The 13,461-nt window shown below is 41.5% G+C and overlaps 1 protein-coding gene across 6 annotated transcripts in view; it reads right to left on the bottom strand.

Annotated features, from left to right (window-relative positions):
* The window catches only part of PDE4D (phosphodiesterase 4D), a 1,058,382-nt gene that overhangs the window by 181,462 nt on the left and 863,459 nt on the right, over positions 1-13,461 (bottom strand). For all 6 annotated transcript variants that reach the window (XM_075932865.2, XM_075932866.2, XM_006139667.5 and 3 more), the window contains one exon: positions 9,263-9,454. In XM_075932865.2, coding sequence (XP_075788980.1) covers positions 9,263-9,454 — 192 coding nt within the window. The remainder of the gene's footprint in view (positions 1-9,262; positions 9,455-13,461) is intronic.

The following is a 13,461-nucleotide window of genomic DNA, read 5'->3' as shown; positions in this document are numbered from 1 at the left end:
AGTCTTCTGGTATCTCCCCTGTCTTCCATGATTTTTCAAAAATCATAGCTAAAGGCTCAGATACCTCCTCTATCAGCTCCTTGAGTATCCTGGGATGCATTTCATCAGGACCTGGTGACTTGCTGACATCTAACTTTCCTAAGTGATTTTTAACTTGTTCTTTGTGTATCCTATCTTCTAAACTTACCCTCTCTCTGCTTGTATTCACTACGTTAGGCACACCTCCAGACTTCTCGGTGAAGACCGAAACAAAGAAGTCATTGAGCATCTCTGCCATTTCCAAGTTTCCTGTTACTGCTTCTCCCTCCTCACTAAGCAGTGGGCCTACCCTGTCCTTGGTTTTCCTCTTGCTTTTAATATATTTATAAAAGGTCTTCTTGTTTCCCTTTATGCCTGTAGCTAGTTTGAGCTCATTTTGTGCCTTTGCCTTTCTAATCTGCAATATGTAAGGAGTTGCTTTCTTGTTAATCTGATTCCCAGGCTTGGTGAAGCTAAGTCATGGCAATAAAATAGTTGGTTATAAAGGGTATCTAAGGTAGTGGTGGGTGGTCAGTAATGTCTCAAAAATGTCAAGTCACCACTGCCTCTACCCAAAATTGGAAGGGGAATTAGGAGATGCATCCTCTTCCTATTGCTACGAGCAATGAACTTTCAGAGTACCTTACAAGTAACTTAAAGTAGATAAGACTTCAAATCTCTACCATTCAATTACCAAAATCCGTGGCTTCTCAGACTCCCGTCCGTCTTCCATTATGTAGTCATGAGCTATCAGCAATCCATTAAAAATTTGAGGACAGCTCAAAATATAGAATCTTCGAAGTGTAGGGCTGGAAAGGACCTCAAGAGAGCTTCCAGTCCAGATGCTGAAGTAGGAACAAGTAAACCCAGATCATCCCCTCCAGATGTTTGTCCAATAGGTTCCTATAAATCTTTAGTTATGGTAATACCACAACTTCCCTTGGAAGCCTAATTCAGTGCTTAGCTACTCTTCTAGTCAGAATTTTTTCGCTAATATTTAAATTAGGTCTCCTTTGCTGCAAAGGAGCAGCACCTTTATGTCTTCTCCCACCTTCAGTGGATATGGAGGACAACTGATCACTGTTCTCTTTCTAACAGCCCCTAACATATTTGAAGACTGTTATTAGCTCTCTCCTCAGTCTTTATTTTCTCAAGAATAAACATGCCCAGCTTTTTTAACCTTTTTTCATAAGTTAGGTTCTCTCAACCTTTTATCATTTTTGTTTTTCTCTGGACTCCCTCCAATTTGTCCACAACTTTCCTAAAGTTTGTCACCGAGACTTGGACACAATACTCTTGCTGAAGTCCCACCAGTGCCCAACAGATTAATACAGTTACTTATGAGGTCTTATGTATGATATCCTGCAGTTGCACCCTAGAATAAGGTTTACTTTCTTGCAATTGCATCACACATTCAGCTCATAATCAGTTTGTGATCCATTATAACTGCATGACCCATTTCGGCCGTATTGCCATCTAGCCAGTTATTCCCATTTTGTAGCTGTACATTTAATTTTTCCTCCTTGAGTGTAGTACGTTATTGGTTTCAGATCAATTCTCCAATTTGTCAAAGTTTTTTTTAATTTTGATGATGTCCTCCAAAATGCAAAAAACACCATCTGCAAATTTTACAATGTACTCTCCACTCTGTTCTCCAAGTCATTAATGAAAGTTTTAATGGACTGATCCCTGCAAGATTTCACTAGACACACCCTCCCAATATGACAACAAACCATTGATAAGCTATCCTGTAAGTAGTTTATCAATTGATCTTTCATCCAATTGTGCACTCACCTTACAGTAATTTCTTCTAGACTGCATTTCCCTAGATTGTTTATCAGAATGTCATATGGAACAATCAAGATATATCATAGACTCATAGACTTTAAGGTCAGAAGGGACCATTATGATCATCCAGTCTGACCCCCTGCACAGTACAGGCCACAGAATCTCACCCACCCCCTCCTAGAATAATCATCTTACCTATATCTCATATATTGAAGCTTTCAAATAGTTTGAAGACCCCCAAGATGCAGAGAATCCTCCAGCTGTGATCTGTACCCCATGCTACAGAGGAAGGCGAAAAACCTCCAGGGTCTCTGCCAATCTACCCTGGAGGAAAATTCCTTCCCGACCCCAAATATGGCGATCAGCTAAACCCTGAGCATGTGGGCAAGTCTCACCAGGCAGACACCCAGGAAGTTCTCTATAGTAACTCCTATCATCCCTCCATTGACCTATTTCCCACTGATAATGAATGGTCAATTAGTTACCAAGATCATGTTATCTCATCAAACCATCCGCTTCATAAACCCATCTAGTTTAATCTTGAAACCAGATAGATCTTTTGCCCCCACTACTTCCCTTGGAAGGCCGTACCAGAACTTCACTCCTCTAATGCTTAGAAACCTTTGTCTAATAGAGAAGTCTATTGCTTCTCCCCATCTACTAAGCCAGTAACCCTGTCAGAAATGGAAGTAATGTATCTTTTCATGTGTCATAAAGTCTCCTTTTTACTAAAAATTATTTATATAATATAAATAAGATCACAGGTGAATAATGGCACTCCGAGAGCATTTCCCATACTTCATAGCATAGATGTATTTAGGGGATTAGAACGTAACATGGTTTAGAGTCAATATGGGGTTAAACTAGAGACCACACTTTCATGGCATTGCCTGGTCTGCCGGATAGGCACCTGGAACTCTCATGAGGATTAACCCTGCCTCTGGAAGCATTAGCTCCTGCAGCATCAACTCCACTATTGCTATAACTCAGCTGCAGAATAGTCAGCCAATCACAGCAAGTAATGCTGCTAGATAAGAGCAGGAGCAGGAGCAGCAAGAGCATAGAAAAGCAGTCTCTCATGTACTGCACCATGCTGCTGGAGCTTCTTTTTCATACAGATCTTCAGGAACCGTAGGATTCCAAAGCTGTGCTTCCTACCCATTCTGTACCCATCCATCTCCTCCCAAAGGAATACATGCCAGCATATTTGAGAATCTGAGCACCTTAGCCTTCACTGGTGATTGATTTTTTTTTTTTTTGCTTCTTTCTATTTGAGTTCTAGTTGCATTGTATTCCACTCAACTGCTGAGGAATGGCACAGCACTTAGCTCTTTAGAGCGAACATTATTATATAAAAGCGACGAGGAGTCCTGTGGCACCTATAGACTAACTGAAGTGTAGGAGCATAAGCTTTCGTGGGCAAAGACCCACTTCGTCAGATGCAGATTCAGACTAACACGGCTACCCCTCTGATACTTGACATTATTATATAGTTGTTTAATCAACTAAAACTGGTCAGGTATTTAATGTTCACATTTCTAAAGCTCCCTCAGGTAAGTATGTGATTTTGGGGAATTTCAATTATTTTGATAAAAGTGTATCATTAAGAGCCCAACTACTGAAGCTCACAAAACGTGAAGTAATCTATTAGGCTGCAAATTAGTTTGTGCTGTGAACAAACCCTCAATCCCACATTTGGCCAGGGGTTTGGGTCTGGATAGACTTGTCCACAAAATAGGCAGGAATGGACAGAGAGAGAGAGCATCCCTAAAGCAGCAGGAAGACAAAGTGATTAACTGCAGCTTCTCAAGAATATGCAATAATATCACATGCTGGTCATACCCCGGGGTGAATCTTTTTGTAGCAGCAGGAGCATAGAAAGGCAGCCCCTCATGTGCTATCTACTGTGCCAAGCTGCTGGGGCTTCTTTTTCATAAAGATCTTCAGGAACTGTGCCTATCATTCCATATGTAGGGGATGAATCAAGCCCGGCATCTCTGGATCTCATCATAACAAAAAACAAAGTCAAACAAAACACATCAATGATCTTTTTCAAGAAGAAGTGCAAATAATACATAATTTTCTATTGACTTAGAGCAGGGCTACTCAACTTTGGAAACCCCAGAGGCCACAGTGATACTCATAGCACATGCTGATGCCCGCAACTTAAGTGTGGTTGCATATACATGCAAATATATGCAAATAGTTTCTTTCACTCTGACTGGCATGAATACAAAGCACTTCCCACAATGCCCTGGTGCTCCTGGCACCTTCTCCCTGGGGACTAGAAATGTCAACACCCTGTACCCATCTATTCCACCCAGCCAGCCCATCAGCTTGTGTCTTTCAATGCTCACCCTACTTGGGAGATGCCTCGCCATTGTGGAGGAGTTCCCAATGGAAGCATGTTCAAAGGATCCCACCTGCGGGCTGCGTGTTGAGCCCTGGGTAAACCCAACCACACCATGGGCCGCAAACAAATGGGCCATGAGCCCCATGTGACCCACAGGCTGTGTGGTGAGTAACCCTGGCTTAGAGGGTACTGCTGTGTATTAAAACACAACAACCTATGTTTATCCTGCTGTTTCCTTTTCAGGTGGTATAGAGCAGTGGTGGGCAACTTGTGGCCCAAAGGCCGCATGCAACCCATCAAGATTTTATGACCCATGAGACATTTTGTTTACTGTTGCCCAGGTTCAGGGTTACCAGATACTGCTGGTTTCCATCTGCATAGTTTTTTCCTACAGGTGTTACTAAAAAGAGATGCCTGTAAAGTCAGAGCACGCAAAGTGAGGTTTGTGCTAATTGCACACAACTTTGACTGTGAGAGCCATGTGCTCCCTCTGTAGCTAAAGCTCTGCTATGGTTCAATCAGTACTCTCCGTAAATTCTAGGTATGCAAGCACAGTTAGCAAAACTACTCTATTCCTGGAGACTATCTCATTTGTGACAATCTTGAGGCCCACTGAGATGAAGGGTGGCCACTCATGTGGTCCACTACCTAGCCTACATTGTCCATTCCTGGCATAGAGACTCGTAGCTGAAACTGTCAAAATTCTGGTTAGCCTGGTGTTGCTATAGCCAGAAAGCAGAAAGAAGAAAGTGAGTAATGTAGCGTACAACACAAACTACTAAAAATAGACAATGTTGTTAATTTTTAAGGTTGGGAGAAATGGTTCTGATACCTATTAGCATGACACAATTCAACAGGGTCCATGCTTACTCACTGGGATATCCGTATTTATCTGTTCATCTCTATTGAACTCAGACATGAAAGTAGGTAGGTAACGAATAATTTTCAGATATCATCAAAAATTTGAAAAGATTAGCTTAATCTGAAAAAAGACCATTCACAAAATAATTACTAGCAAGTAACTATCAGATTCGCAAAACACAGGGACAAATTTACAAAACCTGAAATGAACAATTTTCATATATTCCCATTTGTTTCTCAAGCTACATTTTTGCGTGCAAAAAGGCCTGGTGGCAAATTTTGCACAAGTCACTGACAGAGCACTCTGACACATTTAATAACCATTACAATTGAATTACTTTGCTCAGTGCCTCCTGCCACTCCTAGGCAGTGTTCCCTGCTGCTCCCGTAGGCCATGATTCCAGCCAATGGGAACAGTAGGGAAAACCACCAGGCAAGTAATTTCCTGTGCTACTGTTCCCCCAGCTGGGGGAAAAGGGAGCAACAGCATGCGCAGCTGCTTCCTTCACCCACAAGCTGGATCCAGCTCGTGAGGCTAACCCTCCCTAGCCGCCCCACACACACAGCGGGAAGTTGGCACTAGTGCTCCATCCTTAAGGAAGGAGGACACAAGGCTGGAGTGCCAGTACAGGCTCCCCACTGTAGAGGGACTGAGCCCTGAGCCCCTGGCCCACTTGCAAGATGATTGAGAACCACTAGGGATCCATGGACCACACTTTGAGAACCACTGATCTAATGCTATTAAAGGACAAAGGTGAAAAATGTTGTCCACGCCACATTCCCTCAGTTTTTCTGGTGCTGGCAATAGTCAAAGGAATTATTTACATGCATTCCAGGAGCAATCACTGTGTTGAAGGTACCTATGTTAGGCACATCAAATTTCAAAGCATTCTGAATAACTGTTCAGATGGTAGGGCAATTACAACTATTGAACTTGAAAGTATATATAATGGTGTGGCTGAGAACTCTCGAGTCACTTTTCTTTATTGGCATGCAAAGAATGAACAGAATGTACATTTTCTTTAATGTCATTTCCATTTGAGGTCCTCCAAAGATTTAGTGGGTTCCTTCCACCGCTTTGAGTAAAACTCAACAAACTATTTTCACCAACATCAATAGTTTGAGCTCTAGTTAGTTCTAGCAAACAACACCTAGAAACATTTTGTAAAATGGCTATTTTGGGTCACCTTATAGCTTTTCAGTCCCTTATTCAAATGACCTCACAGTTGAGTCCCTAGTCTAAACCCAATCTGGCACTTCACTGAGGCACACCAGACTTCAAAGGAATGCAACTAAGCCTGGTGATTTTGGAGGACTTAGAATTGTCAAACTTTAAACAGAAATTGTGATGCATGCTTAACTAGAGTGGCACTGCCAGCCTACTATATGGACACAAGAAAACTGGATGCTTACAGGACTGACAGAGTACACCTGGAAAATACAGTTTTCAGATTATTTTTATAGTACTGTGTGATAGGTCATGGCAGATGTTCAAAAGGTGAGAAGTCCCACATCCTTGGGACCACTGCAGCAGTTAAAAAGTAAAGCACCTGAACTGTGAATGTGAGCCTGCCAGGATGGAGCTCCTAGAGAGGAGTCATGACTCATGAATAGAGGTCTCTCTCCCTTAAAGGCTGTTACCACCAAGGGAGCCAGAATAAAATCAATTCATTACCGTACTGACAGGTAATATAAAGAACACAAGATGGGCATAATATATAATAATGATGGCTCAGTCCTGAAGGGCAGACAGGCTCTGTATTGTGTATGGTTACAGGTGGTGGATAAGCTCTGCTGAAAGCCCTGCCTAAGAGTATATCTAGACTACAAGTTAAGGGTGTGATTTCCAGATCCCACAGACATATTTGTGCAGATCCTATTATAGCTAGCATGCTAAAAATAATACTGCAGTTACAGACCACATGTAGCTGTAGCATGGGCTACAAGTGCAAACCCACTTGAATCCCCAGGGTAGCCCATGCCATTATTGCCCATGCTATACGTTTAGGTATGATCATGCCATGAGGTCTTGCAGACAGTGAACAGAATGGCAGAATGGAACTTTGAGGGAAAATTACATATTGCTTCCTTCAGTGTTTTGAATACACATGTAAGAAAAAATAAAATAAGCTACAATATTGGCGCTTATTTTCAAATATGTGAGTGCAAACAGGTGGGTTTGGAAATATGATTCCAATGAGTGAGGATACGTCCAAGTTAATTCTTCCACGAGAAGATGCCAGTAAGACAGTTTGATGTTTTAGGAAAATATCTAATATACATTTACTATTTAGCTAACTGGTATTTAGGTCATGAGGATATGCAGAAAGCAATAAGAAATAAGAGAGAAGCCAAAAAAGGTAATGGAAATAACCCTTTTGAAAAAGCATTTGGCATCTACATAGCCTTCAAGAGAGTAAGCATAGTAAGCAATCAGAAATACAAGAAGCCTAGCTTTGGAAAACTGTATACAGAGTTGAACGAATGCCCTCAACTAGTTTAGAGGAAAATATATGCAATTGGGTAGACAAGAAACAAAAGAAAGATGGACTGAACACATTATTCATAAAGGATGCAGGAGGCAGACTACTTATGACAGGAGGCATACTATGTAACCAATGGTGAGAATACTATGAGGGTCCACTTAATGAGAACCCTTTATATGCCACACTATTATTATGTGAACCAGTAATTACATTGGTTGATGACCTGTGAGAGACAGATGTCAAAACTGCACTGTTGAACCTGGCACCCAGAAAAGAAACAGGTCTGGATGAAGTCAAAGCAGAAATTATCAAAGTCTTTAGAGAAGTTGGTGCACATTCGCTCACACATGTCCTGTACGCAGTTTGAAAAGAAAGGAAAATACCAAGAGAATGGAGAAAGCCCATATTGATACATACTGATTTAGTTGAAAACATCCACAAAGTGACCTCCTCATTCACCTTCCACCCACTCCTTAAAATTCTCATTTTCTGTGATGCCTATAAAAACTGGATAATGTTTAGGCTGCTGGTGTGCCGAGACCTCTGCCCATCATGCTGAGCAATACTATCTCATTGTTTCCTTGTACTCCCCCTGTCTGTTATTGGTTGTTTTATGTGTTGTCTTTATCTGTATATCTTGTAAGTGCTTTGCTGGAAGGAACATCTTTTTCCTTTATATTTGTATAGTGCATAGGATAGTGGGGTCCTGGTCAATAACTGGGGCGCTTAGCCATTAGGATACTTCAAATCAATTAAAAAATCTATTTTAAAAGATCATGCATTTAATACTTCAACATTGCCATCTATTGGTTATATCTGTTCATAACACTACAAACTGTGCTGCACATTAATATTTCTTTAGTTTTTTCTGTCACTTGCTATCTTTGAAATCCAAAGTACTATCTTAAAACCTCCAACTTATGCTAATGTGTAATGGAAAACAGATTTCTCTAAACTTTTAAAGGCAATATATTTTCCCCCTGTACATACATAAGTACATTTTGTGAATTACATAAAGCTAGAGTTAATGCACCACTGAAGTTGAGAAATCAAGCACTCAAGAGTCAGAGAGTTCTAGGGATTTTCTCTGTTAAATTGTATATCCTATATATTTTGTGATATACATGTTTGACACAGAAACATTGATGTTTATATTTAACCAAAAGACAAGAATATAATAAATTGCAAAATGGCAAAGTACACAATATGGCAACAATTGTTATCTTAACTTTTCGAATTCCCATACATCACAGGCTTGATTTTTTGACTTGATGATGCTAGTGATGATGCTAGTTTTAGAAGTTTGCATTTATCCCCTCCTCTTAGTCACCTTTCCCCCCTTTACCTTTTTCATTTAGGAAAGAAAGAAAAAATGCACTTTTTGGCAGAAAAGAGCTTACCAGCTTGTCAGAGGCTCTATATTCTTGAGCTACAGCTGTTCATCTTGAAGATTAAACCTAACTGATTTTTCCAGAATTCTTCCAAATGCAGCCTTGATTTGAACACCACAATTATAAGCTAGGAAAACTGAGCAAAAATGCCCACGTTTATTTTCAATTGTTAGGTGGGCCCATAGGACGAAAAACACCATTTGTATTTATTGTATTGATTTAATTAACGATTGTTGTTTTTGAATTTTGAAGGAGCTGATTTATGGTGCCAAAAATGTAATACACCATTTTGCCTGGGCTTGTTGTTAACATAGGGTGAAAAGATAGCTAAAATGGGCAATTTCTTTTCTTTTTTAAATACTTACATGTCGCTGGCAATGGAAGAGTTCCTGGACATGGACTTTGGAGAAAGGTCATAGTCGCTGTCTGACCGGTAGAGGAAAGACTCTCTACGTTGACTATGAACAAAGTTAGCCTGCAGAATTAGCCCTGACCCAGGGCTTGTCATGGGATCCAAGGGACTCCGTCCCGATGAGGTGCCATTGTCCACATCAAAACTGTAAGAAAGAGGGGGAAAGGGTGAAAAAAAGATTTATGCTACCATCTCAAGAGTTCTGAAAATAACAAATGCAGATATAAAATCCAATACCTCTAATACATTTTTCACTAGTTAAAATCTTTTGTTAATAGTGGGAAAATCTACAGTTGATTAATGCCACAGAAAAATCAGTATCAGGTGTCACTGGAACTATACCATGGAATTGCTGATATCCAAAGAAAGAACAAGCGGGGAAAAGGATGGGGGAAACAAATCACTGTTAAGGTTACAAAAGACTACATGTTTCCTGGGACATGGGGTGTCCATTGATGTCACCATGAACGTAGTGTATGTGCTTTCACAGCTGAAATGTGTTCTGTAAGAGCAGAGACACAAAGCAGAGTAAAAACATGCCCAAGAGCTGCTACAATGGTCAACTGTATGAGGTACCACTGTGGGAACAGAGAGGGAAGGTGGTTTTCAATAAGTTACTCAGTCCTTTGTCCCAGGAACACATCAGCACCAGGGAGTCAGAGTCGGTCCAGAAGCTTTCCTCCTCCTTGCTCCCCCTCCCTCATGGTTATGTACCTTGTCTCCCACTCCAAGGGATATGATTCCTATTTATCTTCTTATATGGACAACTGCTCAAATATTAAAACAACAACACTTGTCCTATTTTCATTCCCAGTAGGTAGGAATATAACGTTTGAATGGAATTAAAGTGTGTGATTGTATTGGGGTACTACTTATTGTAATGATGCATCAAAGACATTATTTTTGCATTTATTGCTAATCACGGTAAGATCGGTGGCCATTCTTATTTCTTTAGGTAGTGAGTTCCATTATTTAGATTCAGCTCCTGATAAAGCTCTGTCTGCTAGTCAACAATTTAATTGTTCCCAAGGAGCACAAGAAGTCATGGTCACAGAGAAAAGGGAAAAGTGTTTTTTCAGGTAGCTAACACCAAATCTACAAAGGGATTTGACAACTCAGAAGAAAAAGCCTTGAACTGGGCTCTGTAATCAAAGGAGAGCTAGTTCAGCATGCACAGCATCAGAATGATGTGCTCATGGCAACCTGTGTTGCTTAGCATCCTAACCACTGCATGCTGTGCCAGATGGAGGAGTTTTTGTGGAACACATAGCTGAGTTTCTAGATAGAATGAGTTACATTAATCAAGTCTGCAGGTGATGACTATGTGGACCTCAAGGTCAGCGCTGCATCTTCTAGGATGGGGTACAGTCTTCTGGAGAGGCTCTGCAGGAGCTACCTGCTACTCTGGTGGTTTGTGCCTCTACAGGAATAAGCAATTTTATTTTCAGTGCTCCATAACAGAAAACATACTTGCAGTACTATGGGTGCTGCACTATTTACTTGGCATGGACCCGCTGAACTGCAAGTCTTGAAGGTTAACGTTGATTCTTATAGAATGCTGCTAAGGTCTGCTGCATTGAAGTGATTAAGGGTATGTCTACACTACAAAGTTAGTTCGAACTAACGGACGTTAGTTTGAACTAACTTTCATATGCGCTACACTAGCGCTCCGTTAGTTCGAACTTAATTCGAACTAACGGAGCGCTTAGTTCGAACTAGGTAATCCTCATTCCATGAGGATTAAGCCTAGTTCAAACTTACTAGTTCGAATTAAGGGCTGTGTAGACCCTTAATTCGAACTAGTGGGAGGCTAGCCCTCCCCAGCTTTCCCTGGTGGCCACTCTGGCCAACACCAGGGAAACTCGTCTGCCCCCCTCCCGGCCCCGGAGCCCTTAAAGGGGCACGGGCTGGCTACGGTGCCCGTGCCAGGTGCAAGCCTGCCAGTACCCAGCCAGCAGACCCTGCACCTGGCACGGATCGAGCCACCCACCCGATGCCCCCCAGCCCTCCCCCTCTTCCCGGGACCAGGCTGGCGGCTCCCGGGAGCTTGCCCGGGACCGCAAGAGGCGGGCACCCACCTGGGTTAGTGCAGACATCGTGGACCTCGTCCACGACCTCCACACTAGGCACAGGAAAGTGGCCGGCTAGGGTAGGAGAGCTGCCAGCCTGGCCACCCAGGAGCAGGTGTGCATGAAAATCAAGGGAGTCCACTGAGACCCCCGACCCTGAGCCCTGAGCTTACAATGACCGTACTGGGTCAGACCAAAGGTCCATCTAGTCCAGTAGCCTGTCTGCTGACAGCGGCCAACCCTAGGGACCCTGGAGGGGATGGACCGAAGACAGTGACCAAGCCATTTGTCTCGTGCCATCCCTCTCCAGCCTTCCACTAAATTAGTTCGAATTAGCACTGTAGTGTAAACGTACTCTTAGAGAGGATGGGTTAAATATTAAATATTCACTCTGAATTGGCTGTGTCAGATCTGATTTATCTATCAGTTATGGCAGAGACTGTCCACTACACTGTGTTTATAGTACCTAGCACAATGAGTCCCCTTAACATTACTGGGTACTCTTTCAAGTAGCCAGTAAAGAAAGAAAGAAAGAAAGAAGTTGGGAGGGGAGAGAGAGTGGACAAATTGATGATCCATCAGAATATTTTGGGCAGGGAGGAGAGATAGTAACATCCAAAATAGAGATGACACTGCTTAGTAAAGGAACAAATTCATTTAAAAAAGGATTTTAAAACATAGCACTTGGAGGAAAGGAGAACATCCCTCTCATTATCTCTCAGTTCTCAACAATCCCTTCTCTGGAGATAGGTCTGTATTGCATGAAGAGAGTATACAAAAGCCTCATAAGTTATGAGCTTATTTATTTTACTTTTATCCTCTCCTCAGTTTATCATTCTTCCTTGTCATTCTACTGTCTTCTTTCTGGATTTCGCTTGAATGTCTTATCACCTCATATGCCATCTCTCACAAATGGTTTGAATACAGGAAAGGAAAATAAATTTCCAAAAAATTATTCAGTGCATGGTATTCAACAATCACTCAGGAGATGTTTTCAGCACAGTTCACTGATTGGATTATTGGTAATGTCCTGATATGCCTGCTTTCCTGAAACTTTGTCTTTAAATTTCAACTCCTTCTGCTCATATCTGAGTATGTTTCCTGTGACTAGGAACACCATCTTCTTACAAGGCACACAGAATTTCCAAATTTCAAATTAGCTGTGCTCTATAATTTAGGAAATAAGCATAGCATTTAAAGCCCTATGGTTATCTATGTTATTCTTCTTGGTCCTCTTCTGAAATAAGTGCATTGGCACCCTATTCTTTCATATTCAATTCAAGCTTTTCATTCTCACATTTAAAACATGTTACCCATCCAGTTCCTGACTTCATCTCTGTCCTTATTTTCTCCTGCAACCTGATTTTGATCACTAGTTTCCTCAAATCCTTCCCCTACTTTTTTTGCCACATTCTAGTCTCCATTAATTTTTTCTATGCTCTCCATGTACTTGAAAGGGCATTCCAGTCGATATTCACCAAACACTCTCCCACTCCTAAAAACTCATATGTCCTGCATGTGTATACATAAAATTCCCCCTACAGGTTGTCTGTGTTGCTGGGTTTATTTTTAATTCATACTGTATCTGTTTGAGTCTTTAGAATGGCAACTTCTGGTGGGGGGAAGGAAATGAGCTTTAGAAGTTTGTTGTTCTCTTACAATAAAGAACTAAATATGCCCTATGCTGCTGAAGTCCGTGGGAGATGCTTATGCTCACACATCTGAAAAATCGGGCAGTTTGGCAGTCAGGCCTGACAATTTTGGCCAAAGATAATCACAATAAATAGAGTTCCACTGGTTCAATCTTGTCTGAATATATCCCAGTGCAAAAACATCACTTAATAGTGAACCCAAAAGCACCATAAAACCAGGTATATAACCAAAGTCATTTATTGGCTGTATCTTAAAACATAATTGAAAGGCTTACATTTGAGTTCTAGCAGACAGAGTTTGGAGCAACTTCACTTGAAGCACACTGAAGATACTTCTAAATACAGGCTGTCCCCGGGTTACATGGATCCGACTTACATCGGATCCCTACTTACAAACGGGGTGAGGCAACCCCGCACTAGCTGCTTCCCCC

The sequence above is a fragment of the Pelodiscus sinensis genome, chromosome 6 (genome assembly GCF_052426305.1).
Source record: "Pelodiscus sinensis isolate ZL-2025 chromosome 6, ASM5242630v1, whole genome shotgun sequence".
NCBI classification, from domain to species: domain Eukaryota; kingdom Metazoa; phylum Chordata; order Testudines; family Trionychidae; genus Pelodiscus; species Pelodiscus sinensis.
The sequence above is the reverse complement of the archived record's forward strand: the minus strand, read 5'-3'. Positions and strand labels throughout refer to the sequence as shown.